The sequence below is a fragment of the Vanacampus margaritifer genome, chromosome 4 (assembly GCF_051991255.1).
Source record: "Vanacampus margaritifer isolate UIUO_Vmar chromosome 4, RoL_Vmar_1.0, whole genome shotgun sequence".
NCBI lineage: Eukaryota > Metazoa > Chordata > Actinopteri > Syngnathiformes > Syngnathidae > Vanacampus > Vanacampus margaritifer.
In genome coordinates this window covers 32,487,082-32,507,552 of record NC_135435.1, presented here as the reverse complement: position 1 = coordinate 32,507,552, position 20,471 = coordinate 32,487,082, and the positions used below count along the sequence as shown (strand labels likewise).

Below are 20,471 nucleotides of genomic sequence, written 5' to 3'. Positions count from 1 at the left end.
GTGTGAATTACCAAAATAGTTTCTCTAAAATGTATTTATCAAAATAAAGGCCTGATAACAACAAAAATACCAACGTTTCTGGTTAGAGTTTAAAAGATGATTTTATTTTTTTTTAAGAACGGCATTAGAACGTGACGCCTCGTGTCACGTGACATTGGTCTCCCAGTCCCCATCAAGATGGCGTCGCCCTGCGGATCGCTTCCGGGGCTCGCTGCCGTCCTCGCCGAACTTTACAAATGCTCCGTGAACGCGAACGCCACACGACCAACGCAAGACGTCGAGGAGCTGGCGCGCGCAATCCTCTGCGGCGTGCACGCGCATCGTCGCCACGGTAAAGACGCCGCGGACGTGAGCTGCTTGGCTCTGACGCTGATTAGCAAGATGGTTGCCGCGGTGACGTCACACGCAGCACACTGCTGCCACGACGTGCTGGAGGTTCTGCTTCAGGACTTGGACGTCGTGTCTCAGATGGTGAGTTTGTCTCGCTCTGATGCTACAGCTAATGCTAACGCTAATGTGTTGCTGCTGCTGCAGGTGGGCAACTTTAGCTGTGAAGACCACGTGATCCGGCACATGGCCGCGAAGAGCGCCTCCGCATGTGTCGTCTACCAACTGCAAGAGTCCGTGAGTGACGAAATAACCTTTATTGAACACGCAGCAAGCAACGTCTCCACATCCACACACAGGCTTCCACCTGCCTCTCACGGCACAAGGTCGCCCCCTATTGGCGTAACTGAGAACAACAATGTCATGTGTGTGGAAAACGAGACGTTTGCTTGTTGATGAGAAATGGAATTGCAGTCGGATGCTAAAGCGGACTTGATGGCGTTTTGTGCCTTTGAGACGTTCTCTGATGGCGTTTTGTGCCTTTGAGACGTTCTCTGATTGTCCAGATGTGTTGTTGATGCATTGTTGGCATGTGTGCTACGATAGGGCGTGGTCAATCCAGCATGGCGAGGGACGTGCGAGCGGGCGCTCCTCAGCTTGCCCGCCGGCCCCCGACTGGACGCCTGCCTGTGGTCGCTGACGTGCGTCCTCCAGAAGCTTCTTCGGGACAACCGTCAAGGTCAAATCTCACACGTCATAAAGCAAAGTGTCGCACGCTCGACCCCGCGTCGTCATGTGACATTATAGACATGACGAGTCCTCGGTACGGGCAGTGTGTCACAAAAGTCAGCACACCCTTTGATACTAAATCCTGACGCTGAAGAAAAGACACTTTGAAAAGTTGTCTGACATTTTGTCCCTCGACATGACTCCAAAGGTTCGCTCAAGCCCGTCAAGCAAGTCTCCGGATTATCGAGCGCGCGTCCTCAAACGGAATCAAGTTGCTCTGGAAGTGGAACCTCCGCCAGCTCTGTGATGTCATCACGGAGGAGGGGCAACCCGTCCGTCGCCCGAGACGCGTTGAAGGCGGCGCTGGACACACTTTGACTTGCACTTTTCCGTCCAAGTGTGCTTTCTTTTCTTTTGGCATCTGGTGGAAGCAGAAATGTGAGGGGTGTGTTGACTTTTGTGTCACGGCGTCCATATGATTGTGACGCGACATTGTTGTCAAGAAGTTTGGGAAAAGTTGCACGAGGTGAGCGCGCTGGCCGGCCCAAAAGGAAGCGTCTGACTTTTTGTCCGCTTTTCATCCATCAGAACTCGTCAGGACGCTTGTGACGGCGTTTGACGCCAGCGTCAGCGCAGCGGCGGCCAGGTTCCTTCCCGCGGGGCACGCCGTCGCCAACGCCGTCGCCAACGACGACGCCATCGCCGACACCTTTTGCCTCCTGCTGGACCTTCTGGAAGTCCTCCTGGCGGCGTCCGCTGCCGTGGCGTCCAGCGGCGCCAGGAGTCCCAACTTGACGTCGGTTCACGCCGCCGCCTTGATGGCCGACGTTAGCCGCGCGCCGCACTACTTTGTCCGCAAGAGGGTGGCGCTGTTGCTGAAGCGGGCTCTGTTGCGCAAGGCTGGCGAAGACTGGCTGGGGGCATGCGGAGAGACCGCCGCCCCTCCGGCTGACGTCGGCCGTCTGGCCGCCGCCGCGGTGGACGCGGTGGCGGCCGATTGGTTGCCGAGCATCCGCGTCGAGTTGCCGTCGTATTTGGGCGGGACGGGCGGCGGCGGGGAAGCCGGGAAGTGTGACACGGCGATGCTGCGTGCCGTCAGCCTGCTGGTCATCAAGAGCGTCCAGCATCGCCCGACGTCCGCCGCCGCAGGTGAGAGCAACTCAATGGCCGCCGTTGGTTCCCGTGATGAAAAGGGGCTGTTTGCGATGGAGAGCGTTCCGGATCGGTGGAAGTCAACGGGCTCGGTACCAGATGTATTCTGTGGTCAACTCAAATGCCGGCAGAATTCATCTTGCGAGAGCTCGCCGGCCCACGAAGACCAAAACGCTTCCAATGTCGGCAGAAAATAAACATTTGGATGACGTCTTTTGTTACGGTCTGACGTGCGCATGCAAAGTGGTGATGTCGGCTGCCGCTTTCCCTCGACGCCGTTTGGAGGCCGGCAGGCGGTTTCAAATCAGGACAGTCGATAAACGGCTGGAAAATTGCGATTTTTATTTAATTTTATTTTTTCCTTTCCAAGCAATTGTGAGCTTCTGAAAAGGAAGACAAACATTCAAATACTAATGACGACTTGTTTTTGTTTTTGTTTTTGTTTTTGTTTTTGTGTGTGCGCGCCGGCCGCCATTTTGTTGCGGTCTTGCGTCGGCGGCGTTCAGGTGCCGGCGAGACCGGCGTCCATCTGGCCCGTCTGTGGCGCTTCCTGCGTGAGAAAGGCGTGCGTCCGCCGGACGGCCGGCACGACTGCGCCGTCCTCCCGCTGCTGTTCGCCGAGCAGGACGACGACTTGATGGAGGCCGCCAAAGCCGCGCTCGCCATCTTCCTGCGCCTCAGGTGTGTGCGTGCGTGCGTGCGTGCGTGCTTGACGCCTCCAGGTGCACTTTTTGAAATATCTTTCAGATTCACGTTTGCTTTTTCATGCCAATGCTTCCTGGCATTCATTCAAATAAAAAATCCAACTCAATTCCAATTTTGCCGCTTCGATCTTGGAAAAGTTTTCCTCATTCAGAAAAAAGCAACAAATTCTTTCATGATCGCTCTTATTTATTTTCTGTGTCTCGGTCTCGCTGTTGTTGAAAATGTGCCGTTCCCCGGCAGAGACGTTTGTGGGTGGGACGAGTCGACGGGCGACCAATCCTCCTGCGCCGCCGGCTGCAACCCGCACTGCCACTTCCTGTTTTTCCTGCGCGCCGTCTCCTGGGACCACCGCATCCTGCTGGACTTCCTGGTGTCGGCGGAAACCTGCTTCTTGGAGTACCTGCTGCGCTACCTGCGCCACCTGCGGAGCGACCGGCGGGGCTTCGCCGCCTCGTGCCGACGACTGGACGCCGAGGGCCCGCCCGGGACCGGCGCGTGGGCCGGGGCGTGGGACTGCCTGGTCCGGCTGCGCCTCCTGGTGGCCAGGCTGCACCGCAACAAGCTTTTTCCGTACAAGGCGGACGCGCTCCTGCGACTCTTGACGCAAACCGCCGAGCGGCTCCGCCCGGACTGACGTTGACCGTCAGGCGGAACCGGGTTGAAAATGTCCATTCAGTCCATAGACTCGACGTCTGCCGGCTGCTTCCCAAATAAGACTCCTTTTGCAAACCATGCTGTTTTCTGACCCACGACCAGTAACCGATTGGTCGCGGCGTGATTGGTCGCGGCGTGCACGATCCACTGAGCAGCACTTGAATGCGAACGCCACGTGGGAATTGTTTGCGGCGAGCGGCGCGGCAGGCGAGTTTGGAATCCTTTGTGGATTGACGAGAACTTTTGCTTGTTGCTAGCAACTCCATTGAGCAACTTGCTAACGTGAAGCATGTGTTGCTGTTGACGGAGCAGTAGCGCAAATTTTATCCGCCATTTTGAAATGTACTGTTTTAGCCCAGTTTCAATCCCGCTTGTTCATTTCTATCATAATTAGTCAACCTCATCCCGTTTTTCTTATAAATCTCGCATTTTCGTCCAAGAAAACGTCATCTTTTCGTCCAGTTTCAGTCAACATTTGACCTTGATGACAGCATGAGATAAAGGCAGGACGGACGGACGGACGGACGGACGGACGGACGGACGGGTCTGCTGTGATGTCCGCTGACTCGGTTGTGGTCGAAGGAGCCGAAAGGTGGCGCGTCTCCGTTTAGCGTCTCGGTTCCTCCCCTCACCGATGGCCGCCATCCGTCCCGGTCGGATGCAAATGAGGGCGTCCGTCCGGACTCTCCCGTCCAGTCAGGTAGGCTGAGAACTTGAGAAGGAGCCGTCTGAGGTGGCTCGGGTGTGTGCTGGGGCGTGCGTCCCCGGAGACGTCTTCCAGGCGCGGGGACATATTTCCCATGCATTTGTCTTTGCTGCCGTACGAGCGCTCGCCAAAGCTCGGCAATGCGCCGACAGTCGAGCCGATGAAAACGCCTCCAAAACGCAAGACGATGTTGCCGATTGCAGCCGCTCTTCGGATCTTTTACGTCGTCCATATTTGACCCGAGCAGTGAAACAAACTTTGACTTGAAACTCAAGTCAATAAAGATTTACATGGAGATGATCAATTACTGAGATTCCGAATGGATATCATTGATTGGATACTGTATTGCCTTCATTGAGAGTGCTGTTCATGTCGTACACCGTTTGACCACTCGGGGGCAGTGTGGTTCCGCACGTTCAGATGCGCTCTTGTAAGCCAGGCCGCATTAAAGAGTAGAAGAAAAAAGTCCCAATCAAGTTTTGTTTCCTTTTTTCTTACAGCGCAGAAAGAGCACACGTTCCCGTAAGTAACGTTTAGTTGCTTCTGTATACATTTCTGCTGCGTTCTTTTCCGTGCCGCCAGTCGTGCGCTAATTAGCGTTAGCGAGTCAATGGCGCTTTTCATTGTGCATTAGCTTTGAGCTAGCTACGGTCGTGAAACAAGCTAAACAAAGTGTTTGCATAAAGTATGCGCTTTGTGTACTTGTCTTGCTTTTGTGTCTTTGGTTTGACCCGCAACCGTTCACTTAATCGGCAACATTGGACGCTTTCTGCCAAAATTGCGTCTGCTCACGGAAGGCGCAATAAGAAGCCGTTCCATTCATTCAAGTGAGTTACAAACTAGAATGCCGATTTTGTGGGCAAGTAGATTTATTTCCCTTACAATTCAAAACTTCTAAATAATCATTTGTCATCGAAATGATGTACGTGCCGTCCTGTTGGACATTCTTGTCCCGTCCATGTCGTCGCAGGACTCGTTTCCTGGTCTGTCGTCCTCAACCGCCGTCGGGCACTTCTCGGGTGTCACATTCTTCCTGGGGGGGGGATAAGAAATAAATTGATTGTGGAAGTGACGGGCAAACACAAGACGAAAACCAAGATGTCGTCTTCTTTTCTTGAGATGTTGGCGGACCGCCGTCGAAATGAAGGCAGACTTGACAATGCAGTCGGTCTTTTTAGAGCTCAACAAACCAGGATCAAAGTCCTCGAGGGCCGTTTTGAGTTCACGCGCAGCACAAGCAACAAAAGCAAAGGAAAAAGAAGCCTTGGCACGCGTTGTGTTTAAAGTGTGACCACAAATAGGACTCACATTTCAGGTTCATTCACGCGTTGTCTGAAACGTTGCAAAATGGCAACAAGCTCACAGTTTGGCGTTTCAGCGGCTTGCGCAAGTGAAGGCAAATCCAAGCGGCAATCGAAGCGATCCTGTTCGATGTTCTCATTCCAGAATCCTGTTCGATGTTCTCATTCCACAAATGAGTTCAAGTGCACCAACACGGCATTTACGACGTCGTCCTCCTGATGCGGCGTTTCTGCAGCTCAATTAAGGAGTCGAACCGTGAGCCGCTTCCTTCATCCGCGGCAGCCCCGCCGTCATTAACCAGATAATTAACTTGTGCAAATGATGCCGGCACGCACGGGCGCGCGCACACGCGCACGCTTTCTTCGTCTTTGTTTGCCAACTTTCTGCTGCGCTTGACAACTTTTCGTGTCTGCTGCACATGCTTTCCTTTTTGCCCTTTTGGGAAGTCCGATGATGCAGGAAATGCACTTGAACCGGGGTTCGGGACACTTTTTCATGATAAGCGTTCGGCAGCTGTGAGGAGGTGACGTCAGAGGCGGCAAAAAAAAAAAAGACGGTGAAAGGTGACGGAAAGGACACGATGGGGGCGTCCGGCAAAAGGGAAGTCCGAGGACCGGCGTCACGTGGGCGGGCTTGGCAGGCCGTCCTTAGGGGGCGGAGCCTCTCCCAGGGGAGGCCCGTCAATCACAATGAACGCGACGATTGTTGGACGAGTCAGCGATGCGCAAATGAGAGAAATCACTTCCACTTGACTTCCGCAAGGCTGGAGGTCGTTATGCTAATTAGCCGCCCTTCATTAGCGCCTGTTCATTTATTCCTATTAGCACACTTAGCAAAGTGGCTCGGCAGTTGCGGCCTTCAACTGGCAGAAGGTAAGCGAGCGGCGAGCAAATTGAATTTCACTCACAACGACGTCCCAAAAATTCGGCGGCAGCAAAAAATGCCTGCCAAATGTTTTAATTGCCATTTGGAGTCCCTCAAAATGAAGGCTGAGCCTGTTTGGATGAAAACGGAGCCGACAACCCGGCAGGGAGCCGACAACCCGGCAGGGATCTGACAAGGACCCACAGAGCTCTCGGCGGCTCGGCCATTTTGACTTTTTGACTCGCCGCCGCTCAGACGACGCCTGACTTGAGCGTCTTTTCTTTTGTCGCTCCAAATTTTGTCCACACTCCAATTTTGGCTCCTTTTCAAACCCGTCTCCATCGCTGTCACCGTGCGGCCTCGCTCGTTCGCTGGTCTCAAAGTGCAAATTAGCAAGCCGCTGCCACCTACGGATGTGGAAGAGTATTACACGGTTACTCCGCCCATCGCTGGCACATCAGTTGCGGGTAATAAATCATCGGATTTCCACAAATATTTGGAGACCAATTATGGTCAAATGCTGATGTCGGTCTGAGGTGCGCAACCGTTTTTTCATCAAATGCTCCAAACACACAAAAAACTCCAAACTATCAACAACTGTACGGAAACAAAAGCATTTTCCCTAAAATGAATGGATTAAAAAGAAAAAAAAAAGAATTGCTTTGTCCACGCGGAAGCCGATTGATCGTTTCGACATCGACTGCTGCCGCATTTGAGCCGAATGGAAGCAAAAGGGACGACTCCAACGTTGCCTTCCTCCTCCTCCTCATCATCATCTTCATCACCAGCCTAATCTTCTCCTCCGTCATCATCGGCGGCTGCAAATCCCGCACAAACAAAAAAGAAAGGAACGTGCGCCCGAAGCGTCCCAAGGGATTAACGCACACGCGTCGCACGCGAGATTGGAAACGACGTTCAAGTGGGTTTTCGTGGCCGACCATCAAAGTTTGTCGTCAGCACAGCAACTTTTCTTGCCCGGCGTTCGGCGATCGTGACGCCAAACGCAACCGCAGTCGCCGAGCTGGGCCAAGCTGGCGTCCTTTTGCGCAGCGGGACGGACATCTTGGCTGGATCTCATTTCTGACCGCGTCCGGAGCTCCTGGCGCCACTCGGAAGTTGTTCCCGCACGGCACGGCGGGCTTTCCCACTCCTGGTTCTCCAAGTCCGGAGTCCTGCAGGTTTCCGATGTTTCCGTCCTCTAACACAGCTATGAATGGGATGTGTTAGAGGACAGAGACATGTAAAAACCTGCAGGACTCTGGCCCTCAAGGACCAGGACTGGGGAAGCCCGCCGTAGGGTCGCCTGAAGTTGGTTCCGCCGACTCGCTATCGTCAAGGGTGACGGCTGATGTGTCCTCCTTTGCCAAAGTCTTTCAGCTGCTGGAACAAAACTGGTGTCCCACAACTAGATTGTCCAAGGAGCAGGACATGCCATGAAATAGGCAATATTTGTCATTTCGTCATCATTTTAGTTGAAATACTTTAGCAGCGCCGCCGTTGAATTTGGGCTTGCATTTAATACAGAAATGATGACACGTCAACATTTTATTCAGAATCTTCCCCAAATTTGTGTCCGTCTCGGTGGACGCGGCTCGTCTCCAAATGTTTGATACTCGTCAACGCAATCTCCGGCGCGAGCGAGCGCATTTGAAGAAAGGACATTCCGACCTTGCCGGGCTCTTTGGACGACCGCGATTGCGTCGCAAACGGACAACAATTTGAAAAAGAACTCCAAAGACGTGGGCAGGTTTTGCTTTACCGGCAGAAATCAGAGCGGCCGCCTCCAGGTTTCAATCTGGACTTATTTCACAATTCGGCATCGAGCTCAACTTGACGTCGGTCTAATTTGCTGCCTGGTCTCCTTCCTGGAGGCGGACTTGACCCAATCTGAGGCTGTGGCCGTCTGGATTCTGCAGCGAGCAGATTTGAGGCGAAGGATGGCGTGCCGACCGACCGGGTCAGCTGCGGAGCTACGGCGGCTTTCCCAGACGCTGCCGGCATCCTGCGAGAAGACGGAAGAATCCACCGTCGTCCCCCCCAGATGGCGTTTTGAGGTTGCTCGCCTGCTCGGGTGTTTGGATCGGGATGACGGCGGCCAATTGGGGGCCTGCGAAGCCCTTTGTGCAAATCAACTGGACTGGAACGCCATCCAAGCGGCAGTTGGCCCGGCTTGGACCCGCGTCCACAAGCGCCATGTTCTGGTCTCGTCTTGAAAGTGCCCAACGAGCAAGTTTGCATGAACGCACGCGTAAGCGGATCCAAGCCGGCCTCCAGGACGTCCCCCTTTCCTTGACGATGATGGCGTCAATGATGTCGACGCCCCCTCCCCACCTCTCTCTGCCCCCTCCCTCCAGGGCGGTGACAAAGAAAAAGCGCCTTCCTCTCTCTCTCCCTCCCGGCGCCGCCGCCACGCCTCCCAACTTGACATCCCGCACGCACGTCAACCTCGCCACTTTCCTTCTCGCGCCCGTCGGCCGAGCGGATCTCCGAGTCAGCCCATCCCGGCGGGCCGTCATGCCCCGAGCGCCGCGCAGCGCGTCGGGCTCGCACAAGCCGCCGTACTCGTACATCAGCCTGACGGCGATGGCCATCCAGAGCAGCCCGGACAAGATGCTCCCGCTCAGCGCCATCTACCGCTTCATCTCCGACAACTTCCCCTTCTACCGCCACAACGTGCGGCGCTGGCAGAACTCTCTGCGCCACAACTTGTCCTTCAACGACTGCTTCGTCAAGATCCCGCGCGGGCCCCAGCGGCCGGGCAAAGGCGGCATGTGGGCCCTGCACCCGCTGTGCGGGGACATGTTCCGCAACGGGAGTTTCCTCAGACGCCGCAAGAGGTTCAAGGCCGTGCAGCCCCAGGCTCGGGGGTGCCCGCCTCACCCGCACCTTCACCCCCACTCGCACCTTCACCCCCACTCGCACCTTCACCCCCAGCCGCCTCCCCCGCCCTTCAAGCACCCCTTCGCCATCGAGAGCCTTATGGCCGACGTGGCCGTCCAGCGGCGGCAGGACTGCTTTTCCGCGCGGCCGTCCCAATGGCCGGCGGCGGCCGGAGACTTTTTCCTTCCGCCCTCGATGCTCGGCGGGCTCGGCGGGATCGGCGGGCTCGGCAGGCTCGGCGGCCACCCGCTTCCCGCCGTCCCGGTGCCCGTCCAAGCCACGCACGCTTTGCCCCCGGCGTGCCTGCGGGGGTCCCTCGCCCCCTTTCCTCGGGAGTGCGGCGCCCGTCCCGGTGGCCGCCCGCTAAACGACGGCGTGACGAACGGCGCCTTTTGCAGCTGACGTTTGTTGTCAAGCGCAAAGATTCAATTTGTTGATGACTGACAAAATTGTCCGTGTTTTGTGTTCTTCACTTGCAAATGTGCTGTCGTGACTTTTAAAATGTTTGTTTGTCACTTGAATGTTGCTGAAAATATTTGCAATGGAAAGATTTGTGAAAGCGAGAAAAATCGTTAGTTTGTCAACAGCCAAATTGCCAGTTGTGCATGTTTGGAAATAATCGTTTCAATCGTTTCTACAAATTGTCTCTTCTTCTCTTTTCCATTGAAATAAAGCAACGGAACGTGTCCAACGTTCATTTCTCTTCATTTTTGAACTTTCACAAGGAAATGCGACAACACAACCTTCAACATTTTTGCCGATCTTACTCGACATGATCTTATTATGCGTTTTTGATATTGTTTTCTAATCCATCGTAAATAATCGCTGCTTGTGGCCTGGATTGCCGGAAACTCACTTTGTGAAACTTGCTCCGTCCGCGTTCGGGTGCAGCAAGACACAAAATTCAGTTTGCTTCAATTGCACACTTTGCCGTCACGCTTTTGTACTTTTCAATACGCTACACAAATTCCAAAACATTTACCGTCGAGACGTCCACGTTTTCCAGGAAAAACGCTACTTTTGGCCGTTTTTCTTTGCTCAACGTCTCTTTGGTCATCTTCGGCTCACGGGGCAGACTTCCGTCACTCCTGGGTTGCACAACATGACGGTCGTCACCAATAAATGTTGACGTGAATATTTGTGATGCTGACGTGGCTTGCGTTGCGTGCGTTTGTCTTTTCATCAGCACGATGAAAGGCGGCCATGTTGGCGGCCATTTTCTTTGGCGCCGCCTCCGTTTGCTACGAACGGCTCTGATGGCCGCAACTGCTTTTATGGCGCGATTGTTTGGACAAGAAGGCAAAGAACAAAGAAAGAAAGCCGTGTGCCCTCCTTTCAACGTTAGGCTCCGCCCCTTCGCTTGCATGTGACCTTGCAGACTTTCTGTTTGTTTGTTGTGTTGATGAGGGACGAGCGAGTCGTTCATTAGTCCGCAAAGTCAATCGGCTGTCGGCAGCTTCGTTAAGTCGCCCGTCAGCACTTTCATGCGCACTGTGTGTGTGTGTGTGTGTGTGTGTGTGTGTGTGTGTGTGTGTGTTCTTACTCCTTGTGTGTTTGTGTCCACGCACGCGTGTGTGCGAACATGTGATTGGTGTTTGCGACCACGCGGCGGCCGTCCTTAAAGTCAAGTGGGCGTGACGGCGGCGCTCATCGGCCATCAAGAGCAAAGACGTGATGAAGAGCAAATCGCCGCCATCTTGGGCCGCCGTCTTGGGCCGCCGTCTTGGGCCGCCATCTTGGGCCGCCGTCTTCCTCGCTCCAGATGTGCTCAGTTTGCCGTTTTCCCACCGGAACGCTCGCACCCTGACCCGGCCTGTGAGGTTGCGTTTCCGTGACAACCCCACTGGAACTTGTTGACATTGAAACGGACCTGAGTCAGGTGGGCGGGGTTTTGATGTCCACTCGTCTGCTCTTGCGGTTTTTTTCTTTTGGACTTAAATTCGGGTCAAAACTTGGGATATTGCGGGCTTTCGTCACCTTCAAGTTGAAGTCGGACCGAATTTCAGTCTGTGGCCTCTTACAACTTCCAGTCAACAACAACAACAACAATTGCTCTCTCATGAGCGTCTTACACGTGTGTGTGTGTGTGTGTGTGTGTGTGTGTGTGTGTGTGTGTGTGTGTGTGTCTGCGTGTGCGTGCGTGCATGTGAGTGAAGAAGCGCTCGATTGCAGGCATTTATCAGGCGGTGCGTTCGAGTGCAGGAAAGCAAATGAAGTCAATGTGAACGCTGCATCAAAGTTTTGTGTGGCGTTGTTTTGGGAAGGCCGAACGTGCGGCGGCGGCGGCAGCGGAATGAAAAGACAAACATGACAAATGAGTTTGCCTCAGCGGCACCGTCTTACTCGCCGCTTGCGTTTAGCGAGCGGAACAAACCTTTATGCTAATGTGGCGCACCAGCAAGCGAGAGGAATGGCGCCGCACCGCCACCGGGGCCGCGCGACGTGTCGGTGAGCGCGTCGCGGCGTGACAGTTAGCGGCGGCACGGTGCGTCCCTGCGGCGGCCATTAACGGCAGCCCTCATTTGCATGTTCCGAATGGTGTCAAGCGGCCGCCGCGGTTTTGCCGCGCGTCGGTTTGTGTCGCGACGGCATGTGTGAGGAAAATGACGGCAGATGCCGGCTGCGACGAGACGAGACGGTTGGACTTGGTTGGACTTTTTAATGTCTGCTTGACACGCGCGGCGCTCCGGAAGCACTTGAGGCTCGCGTGCGCGCGTTGGCCGCTCGAGCGCGCGTCTCCCGATGGACACCCGAGTTCAGTCGTCTCCGGCACACAAGCTGAGCAAGGCCTTCTGGTAGTCGCCTTTGGTCTGCTCCTGAAACACAACAACGGCAGAACCGTGAGGTCCGGGTCTTCAAGTCATCAGCCCGCAATCCCTCAACGTGGCGCCGTCTGCCTCCGACTTCGCACCCCCCCGACACCTTTGCCAGCCTGGTGCCATTTTGGACCTCGACTGGAGCCTTCCAAGTGTTCGGAGCGGCCGCTTAGACGGGCTGCGGCAGAGCTCAGATTTGTTGACAGGATTTTTGTTGCAAGCAACTCATTTTTGTCCTCTTGAGTTCACGACCCCCAAATTTGGGGCTCTGGTTGGTGCGTCGCCTCATGTCGACGTGACGTCATGCGTCCCAATCCCGGCCAGCGCCTTTGAGCAGCCGGGACCGCCTTCATGCCGAAGCGGCGGCCATTTTGGCAGGGGCGACTTTGCCATCAACCAATTTGCTCATTTCGCTTTTGATTTTCATGAGATTTTTTTCATGTTTAATTCAATATAACCAACCGAGGTGGGGGGGGGGGCAGATATTTTGACCTGTGAAGGTCGCCCCCCAGCCCCCCTGAACTAATTTCGTATGCAAGCGTATGCAGCCCGATGTAGCGACGTAAGACAAAAGTTCTGCTGGGCCTGGACACCAATTGTGAGCGCGTCTGCAACCGATCTGGTCGAAATGAAAGTATGATCGTTACGAAGGTTTTGAGGTTCTCACGCTGATGGCGCGGTAGAGCGAGCGTCCGTGTCGCTTCTTGAACTCGCTTCGGATCTTCATCAAGTCCACTTGGCACCGAGACACCAGGATGCGAGTCACAACCTTCTCCTTGGCGCTTTTGCCCTGAAAGTCGCACAGTGGTCAGTCCGAGGTCAGCCCGAGGTCAGCCCGAGGTCACTTGCGGATGCAAATCACGTTACCTTCATGGCCTCGTTGAGTCTGTCGGCGAAGTACGCCTGCTTGTTCTCCAGACACTCGACTGCGGGCGACACGCTCAATGACGACTCAAGGTCGAGCGGCGTCCTGGCGTGCGGGAGGAGGCGGCGGTCAACGTACCCAAAGTCAGGAAAGACTTTTCCAGGTCTCCTTTGACTTCCTTGCTGATGCTTTCCTTCAGGTCGTACGGACTGTATCTCTTGTAGCGCTCAAATACTAGAACACGCACGCACGCACGCACGCACACCCACACAACGTGACGCCACGTGGCGAGTCGTGGCGACGGGACCGACGCCCCCCGGCGCAGTTCACCTCTCTGCAGGTGGGCGGCGCTCCTCTGCGTCAGGACGGAAATCCAGACGGCCACGTCGGTTCCTTTGCGCTTCACGCCGGCGTCGTAGAGGCTCTGATGTCGCAAAGGGGGTGTGGCCACAGATCAAAGACCCACGGGCGGATCCATCGCTCGACTGAGATGAGCGAAACCAACCTTGGCGTCGTCCTCGATCTTCTCGTAGTCCACGACGTTGGAGGGTTCGTCCCGTTTGGTCTGAAAACGGTGCTCAGTCGTGAGTTGGCGTTGGTCGGCGCGCGCTCGGCGTCCGTTCGCGACCCACCTGAACCAGAGCCAGCAGCAGCTTTGCAAAATCTCCCGACGTGTCTCCTGCCACGTCTTTCTCCAGGTCTTTCTTAAACACTGACCACAAACAGACAAAGAGGTTTGGGCGGCTTTTGGGCCCAAACTCCGGTTGGGAGGAGATCGAAGGCCCGACCAGGAAGAGCGAGAAATCGCTCACTTACAGTCTCGGTAAACTTTTTGGATGTCGGCCATTTGCCGGTGGTTTCGGGAGCAGACGATCTCGATGAGCGTCTCCTCGTCGGTTCCAAGACCCTGAACGGGAAAAACATGGACAGCCCTCACTTGGGTTTCCAACACTTTGCTCGCGACTTTGTTGTTGTCGTCTCGTCTTCGCTTTCTCCTCCTCATTGTTATTGTCGTCGTCGTCACGTCGTCGTCACGTCGTCGTCACGTCATCGTCACGTCATCGTCACGTCGTCGTCACGTCGTCGTCACGTCGTCGTCACGTCGTCGTCACGTCGTCGTCACGTCGTCGTCACGTCGTCGTCACGTCGTCGTCACGTCGTCGTCAAGTCGTCTTTATCGGTTCTGGCGGAACGCCGTCTTCGTGATGGTCCTGGCAGTGCTAATTGTTGTCATCGCGCATGAGATCGTAACCGCCTGCCGTCGTTGTCTGGGTGGTCTCGGTGGTCTGGGACTCGCCTTCATGGCAGCTTTGAGCTCCAAGGCGTCATAGTGGGCGGGGCTCTTCATCAGGCCCAGCATCAGCGCCTCCAAAGATCCCGACAGCGCCCCCTTCAGGGCCGTCTGCAGGTCCTGAAAGGCACGCCAGCGCGTCACGTGACATCGCGGACGCCACAGTGTCGCCGGACGCTCACCTTCTTGGCGAGGCGCTCGTACTCGAAGGCGATCTCTCGCCGCTGCTCGTACGACCTTCGCGTCAGAATGTCGATGACGCTTTGCTCGTCCACTCCTGAAGGCGCAAAAGAGGATCGCGGTCAGCCCTGCCTCCATTGACATTGTTTTCATTTTGTCTCCATCGGAATGAACTGACGTGGCGTTGATCCGTTCCTTGCGGCCTCCCGAGCACCCGCAAAAACACACACAATTTTGGGAAATCAAGATCAACCGCAACACGCAAAATATAAGCATAATAAGGGAAGAGAATGTGAACGCTCTAAGAAAGGCTCGTTACTGTACGTACTGTCGCATCTGTGTGTTGGATGTATGCCCTTAAGGGGCGTGGCCTATGGAGTGATGTCAGGGGTGCGAGTTGTGACCAATGCTGTTTCTTGCCAGTGTTCTCATTTTGTATGCGTCTATTTGTGCCGCCCAGCAAACGTTAGCTGTGGCTCTCCTTGCCCACATGCCAGGGCATCACATTAGCACATTAGCAAAAATAACAATGGCTTGGTAGTAACAATGCTCGTCTTCATCGTGCGTTTCATGCTAATAACAACCTTTGGTCCTCATGGCGCCGTCCAGTCGTATGGCGTCATTGATTGGGTCAAAGTCTCGGAAGGCGACCACCGTGGGGAAGATAGGCTCCGCCTCCTGAAGAGGACACACACACCGTTAATCCGATTGGCCCAAAGAAGCTAAGCGAGCTAACGCTAACAAAGAAGGACTTCCTGCGTAACTCGATCAATATTTATCTGGGAATGCTCAACAGTGATTGGCTCAGGAGAGGCGGGACCTTCTGCGCAGTACTTCCAGCTGATTGGTTGGACGATGCGCCGTCTCGTGCACATTGACCTAACTTTTGTTTTGACCAATCACGGCAACAGATGAAAATGTCATCTTTGTTCTCGTCGAAGGGAAAAAAAACCCGAAAAAAGCACCAACATCTTTACCCGCCCAAAAGACACAAAGCGTCCCTCGCCGTTCAACAAGGAAACGTGTTATTTAGTTTCCCACGCCGTTGGTGCTTTCCGGGTTCATCACAGTTGCATATCCCGCCCCCAAACACAATACCGCTTTGTGATTGGTCTGTACAAAAAGTCTACAGATTGGTGAGAATCCAGATGTTTTCTCAGAAGGTTACTTCCTGCTTCCTGTCACGTCGCCATCAGACTCACCGTGCCGTACGACAACGTCAGCTGACCCAGGAACTCGGACACCATCGCCATCTTGAATTCTCTGACCTACGACCTGCCAGGGGGAAACACACCTTAATAATGACGAGGGAGTCTGCGGGACCTCGGGTCGGTCCAAATCTGAAAATCCTTGTGAGGCGATTGTGAAGTTGTGCCGAATGGGCAGGTTTGCTCGCATCAGGTCGCACTCTGCACTTGGGCGGGCGTGTTTGTTTGCCGGGCGTGGCGGCAAAAGCCGATAAGACGCCGTAAAAGCGCTGCCGTCGACGCCGCGCGCTGACCTTTGCCCACCGTCTGCTCCTTTCAATCGTATTCAAAGTGGAAGCCGAGCAGACAAATCCAATTCCAAGAAAAAGTTTTCAAGTTGGCCTGCGAGCTCGTGAGCATAAAAGCGTTGGCGTGCGGCCGTTAGCGCCGCCACAAACGTCAATGCCACAAAATACAAACAATGTGCGTTACCAAAAACCTTTTGGCACGTAATGTCTAAAACCTCATGTTTTTTTTTTTGCATTTCTCCTATATTTTACTGAGCCGTTGGAACGACGTAGCATGTAGCATGTAGCATGTAGCATGTCGGCCTGGTGGGCAAACATTTGGATATTTTGAAGAACGCGTTGCTAGCATGTTGAAAAAACATTGGGACCACTTGGAGACGCTCAAAAGAGCACAGAAAGAAGACGTCACCAAGAACTGGTCCAAAGCCAAGAAGATGTTTGATAACACGAAGACGAAGAGAAAATGAAAATGAAGAAGATGCAAGTTTTGGCAACTTCCATCAGGTTGATTTGCTGCCAACGTTTGATGTCAAATGTGTCGTCTTACCTTCGCTCGTGCGCGCGTCCGCTGGGAGGAGAACTCAAGTGTGTGCGCGCTCTTTAAATACCCCAACGCAGTCACACGGCGCGGGCGGCGCCCCGCTGGCCCCTGCGCGTCACTTCAGGCCGTCCAACTGCTCTGCGTTGCCATGACAACGCAGCGCGGCAACCCCAACTTGTGTCAACAAGAAGCTCATAAAAATACTTTTCTTCCGAGCTGTACGTGACCTTGAGGTCACAAGGTCGTTTCCTGCCTGTTGAAGCTAATTATTAGCTCGCCTGCAACATCCGGTTCTGCCCGTCATCAACTTCATCATCAACGCGAGCCCACTTGCACTTGTTTTCAGTTCATCACAGGACAGCACCAGAATTGTGCGAGTCGGCACCAGAACCGCAATACATCAGACGCGGGTCTCGGCAGACGCGACGGCGACGGCCATCACGTCCGCGGCTCTCCACCGACACGACCCGTGTCTCCGGAAAGCGCCGTCCGACGGCCGAGCCCGAGGAGCCGGAAAGGACGGTCACGGTGGCGCCGCGACCTGAACCAAAAAGGAGACTTGAGCAGGATCCACCGGAGCCCGGCAGAGAGTGGTGGCGGCCAGTGATGGCAAAATGAAGCCTCATGAAGCACTTTTAGTCTTTTTATTACTCCTCTAGATGGCGCTCTTGGTTCAAATATAAAGGCTAGTGCAATGAAAATGTATTACATTTCCACTGCCTTTTTAAACCAATAGTGCCATCTAGAGGAGTCAAAAAATATCACAAGTGCTTCATGAGGCTTCATTTTCCCATCACTAGTGGTGGCAACGGGTCCCGGCCGGCCAGCCAGGATTTGGACACAGGTGAGAACAAGCAGCAGCCAAAACGTGACAAGACGGACGATTGGATGGACAAGACGGACGATTGGATGGACAAGACGGACGATTGGATGGACAAGACGGACGATTGGATGGACAAGACGGACGATTGGATGGACAAGACGGACGATTGGATGGACAAGACGGACGATTGGATGGACAAGACGGACGATTGGATGGACAAGACGGACGATTGGATGGACAAGACGGACGACTGGATGGACAAGACGGACGATTGGATGGACAAGACGGACGATTGGATGGACAAGACGGACGATTGGATGGACAAGACGGACGATTGGATGGACAACCCAAGTAAGCAACAACATCTTTTTTTTTTTTCCGTTCCTGCGTGCACTTCCAGATGGAAGACGAGACCTTCATCCGTCTCCTTTCAGCCGTGGATCCGAGACGTCAAGATGGCGGGATGCCCGACGACATCCGCTACAAGCCCAGCTTGATTTGGACCCGCTCCACTTCCAAGAGCCGACTGACTCGCTTTCCTCAGCGGTCTGCGCAGCTCACAACGTTGACGCTACTCTCGTCATCGTCGTCATCGTCGTCGTCGTCGTCGTCGTCGTCGTCGTCGTCGTCGTCGTCGTCGTCGTCGTCGTCGTCGTCGTCGTCGTCGTCGTCGTCGTCGCCGCCGCCGCCGCCGCCGCCGCCGCCGCCGCCGCCGCCGCCGCCGCCGCCGCCGCCGCCGCCGCCGTCGTCGTCGTCGTCGTCGTCGTCGTCGTCGTCGTCGTCGTCGTCGTCGCCGTCGTCGTCGTCGTCGTCGCCGACCTCGCGTCACCTGATTGGATGCGCTTCCTTCCCATTTGCCTTTTTGCCGTGTGTGTGCGTGGCCGCAGTAATCGGCTTAGACGCTCGGTCTTAAGTGCTCACACTTGTCATCACCTCGCACGTTGGCTCTCAACAATCCGCTTCTGGTTCTGCTCCTGGTTTTGTCTCTGGTTGGGCTTCGAGCGTTGCTGGTCTGGAGGAGGTCCGACGAGCCACCTGTCAGGTGAGCAGAATTTGCTCGTCATCTCGAGAGTGAATGTGCAAATTCGGGACACGCTTCAAGTCATCTTTGTCCAGCGTGTCCCAAAAGTATCGGACAGCATTTGACAACTTTGACTGTGCTTGCAAAATTCAAATGTGTCGGACTTCATCCAAATGCCTCATTTTTCATTTTCCTTGTTCGTCGATCGATCGATCGATGAAGTCTTTTCCCAGCGGAAGATCGGCGCCGATTGTTTTCTTGTTCCGGGACAAATTTCGCTCCGCGTGGCTGTGACGATCCAGTGGTTCGCTTTTTCCAACTTGAACTCGCACTTTGATGAGTGAAAAGTCCAAAAGATGATGTGAAGTGCGGTTCTGTTCATCTGGAGCCTTTTTGACAGGTCTTTGACTTCTTCCGATCCGAGGGGAACTTCCAGATGGTTGTGGAGGACCGTTTATACCTTTCTGGTATCGCTTCCGGAAAGTCCGTCATCGTCGTCCCGTCTTGTTTTTTGTCTTTTTGTCAGTAAGATGTTCCAAAGGAAGAAAGAAGTTGTGTTCATTGCGGACGAAGATCGGCCTCGTCCTCGAAAGGGTTCGTTGGCACTCGAGAATTTTGGGGCCCAATCGTGCAGCCGTGCCAGAAAGATGAGAAGAAGCGTGCGCGTCCACCGGCCAACTTGTGGCGGCGCGCGGCTCCAGCGTCCGAGCCGCCTGCAGACAATCGCTGCTTACGCCGGAGTCCGAGTCGGACGTTTGGATCAGGCAGCTTATTTATTAATAGACGGAATCGGTGGCATAGAACAGCTTAGCGGCCAAATCCGTCCACACGTCATGCGCTGCATTCGGATTCATTTGCCGATCAATACACGTGAGCGGTTTCCATTCACATTCATATCGTCAGCACGAGGGAGGCGCCGCAATGAAATTCTTTGGCCGGAACCGAAAAGCGAAAATGAGAAATGCTTCAAATCGGCACATTCACACGTTCACCGAGGTTGAAAAACAAAACGATTTCTTGGCACCGGCCAATCAGCTTTGGCAACGGACTGTAAAGTCCCACACGGCGTCCTGTGCCGATCTGCGGTCACCCGGAGATGGCGAAGGTGACTTTGTAAAACTCTTGATAGCAATAGTGCTAACATTAGCTCACGAGCTGACCGAGCGCTTGCTCAGCTGCTTCGGCGTTGGTGGTTGCGCAACACTTGAGGACGCCGCACTTGCAAAGCGCTCGTAAGCTGAAGTGGTGACAATGAAGAGGATTAAGATGAAGGTGCTTGTCACTAATTGGATGCGACTGCTTTGCAACACCGCAAACTCAAACCTTCACACTCGCCACTTCCTCGACTGCACGTGTTCATGCGTTCATTCAGTCGCACTCACTCGAGGTTGGATTCACTCAATCATCCACTCGTCCATTTTTTTGTCTTTCATTTCGTATTCATTGTTTTATCCGCATGCGTTCGCTCATTCATTCGTGTGAGAGGAAGCTCCGCCCCCTTGCCTCTCACCGGTGCTCCAAAACAAACAAGCGTATGCAAAGAATGCCATCGTGTCCTTGTTGTCCTTTCACAGTGAAAGTCTTTCAACATGATGAGCTGGCTGCTCCAAATTGTCCCCCGCCCCCCCGAGACCACCCCCCGCCGCCAAGCCCCCGCCGCTGACCCACAACCGCTCACGGTCAGACACACGTGCAAATGTTGGATTAGTTCTCTTGTTGTGTTCTGCGTGACTTTTGATTTCTTCAGGAGACGAAGGCGAGCACTCCGGATGAGTCCAACCAGGAAGTGGCGTTGGCGCCGCCGAGCAGGTAACTTCCGTTGGACTTGAATTGTAGTGGACTTGGAAGGAGTCCATATTGACTTTGTGCGCCCGCAGGAAGGTTGCGCTCCGGCGGCTGAGTGAAGGTGCGGACAAAGTTTGTCCTGCGCTCGTCCTCAACACAAACAAGATGCAGGCCCACATGGAGGTTTGCTTTCCCACAATGCATTTGTGCTGGCCGTGCTCCGCCCTCAGGTCACGTGATGCGTGCGTGTGTGCGTGGATGTTTTCCAGGATGCCACGCCAGCAGGTGAGACTCCGCCTTCCCGCCACAAGTCTTTGTCCGTCCCGTGACTCGAG

The 20,471-nt window shown here is 54.5% G+C and overlaps 4 protein-coding genes and 1 long non-coding RNA gene across 12 annotated transcripts in view; 3 read left to right on the top strand and 2 right to left on the bottom strand.

Annotated features, from left to right (window-relative positions):
- The first annotated feature begins 125 nt into the window (after window positions 1–125).
- On the top strand, window positions 126–17,205 carry lins1 (lines homolog 1). Of its 2 annotated transcripts, XM_077562781.1 has the most exons (7): window positions 131–471; window positions 535–624; window positions 934–1,066; window positions 1,645–2,205; window positions 2,715–2,889; window positions 3,154–4,795; window positions 16,854–17,200. In XM_077562781.1, the coding sequence occupies exons 1-6, from the start codon at window positions 178–180 to the stop codon at window positions 3,545–3,547; spliced, it is 1,647 nt and encodes a 548-aa protein (XP_077418907.1). In that variant the 5' UTR covers window positions 131–177; the 3' UTR covers window positions 3,548–4,795; window positions 16,854–17,200. The 2 variants fall into 2 exon arrangements, with proteins under 2 accessions (XP_077418906.1, XP_077418907.1); XM_077562780.1 differs by having other exon boundaries at window positions 126–624; window positions 16,854–17,205.
- Window positions 5,125–5,732, bottom strand: LOC144049985 (uncharacterized). Its single transcript, XR_013293747.1, has 2 exons — window positions 5,582–5,732; window positions 5,125–5,306 (listed from the first exon to the last, which is right to left on the bottom strand). It is a non-coding gene; the product is annotated as an uncharacterized LOC144049985 (long non-coding RNA).
- Window positions 5,964–16,860, top strand: LOC144049983 (forkhead box protein B2-like). The gene is made up of 2 exons (XM_077562782.1): window positions 5,964–6,447; window positions 8,356–16,860. Exon 2 carries the CDS (start codon window positions 8,525–8,527, stop codon window positions 9,719–9,721), a length of 1,197 nt encoding a protein of 398 aa, XP_077418908.1. The 5' UTR covers window positions 5,964–6,447; window positions 8,356–8,524; the 3' UTR covers window positions 9,722–16,860.
- anxa2b (annexin A2b) lies at window positions 11,964–19,545 on the bottom strand. 2 transcript variants are annotated; one of them, XM_077562784.1, is made up of 13 exons: window positions 17,745–19,545; window positions 15,674–15,746; window positions 15,056–15,149; window positions 14,474–14,568; window positions 14,298–14,411; window positions 13,817–13,907; window positions 13,633–13,712; window positions 13,506–13,565; window positions 13,331–13,424; window positions 13,139–13,234; window positions 13,003–13,061; window positions 12,803–12,925; window positions 11,964–12,135 (listed from the first exon to the last, which is right to left on the bottom strand). In XM_077562784.1, the coding sequence occupies exons 2-13, from the start codon at window positions 15,722–15,724 to the stop codon at window positions 12,076–12,078; spliced, it is 1,017 nt and encodes a 338-aa protein (XP_077418910.1). In that variant the 5' UTR covers window positions 15,725–15,746; window positions 17,745–19,545; the 3' UTR covers window positions 11,964–12,075. The 2 variants fall into 2 exon arrangements, with proteins under 2 accessions (XP_077418910.1, XP_077418909.1); XM_077562783.1 differs by lacking the exon at window positions 17,745–19,545 and adding an exon at window positions 16,514–16,877.
- Window positions 18,224–20,471, top strand: part of cngb1a (cyclic nucleotide gated channel subunit beta 1a) — a 14,610-nt gene continuing 12,362 nt past the window's right edge. For 5 of the 6 annotated variants that reach the window (XM_077562759.1, XM_077562758.1, XM_077562757.1 and 2 more), the window contains exons 1-5: window positions 18,224–18,372; window positions 19,926–20,030; window positions 20,099–20,160; window positions 20,229–20,319; window positions 20,406–20,421. In XM_077562759.1, coding sequence (XP_077418885.1) covers window positions 19,941–20,030; window positions 20,099–20,160; window positions 20,229–20,319; window positions 20,406–20,421 — 259 coding nt within the window. In that variant the 5' untranslated portion in view covers window positions 18,224–18,372; window positions 19,926–19,940. Of the gene's footprint in view, window positions 18,373–19,925; window positions 20,031–20,098; window positions 20,161–20,228; window positions 20,320–20,405; window positions 20,422–20,471 lie in introns of those variants that run through there. The other variant, XM_077562761.1, reaches the window with a different exon arrangement.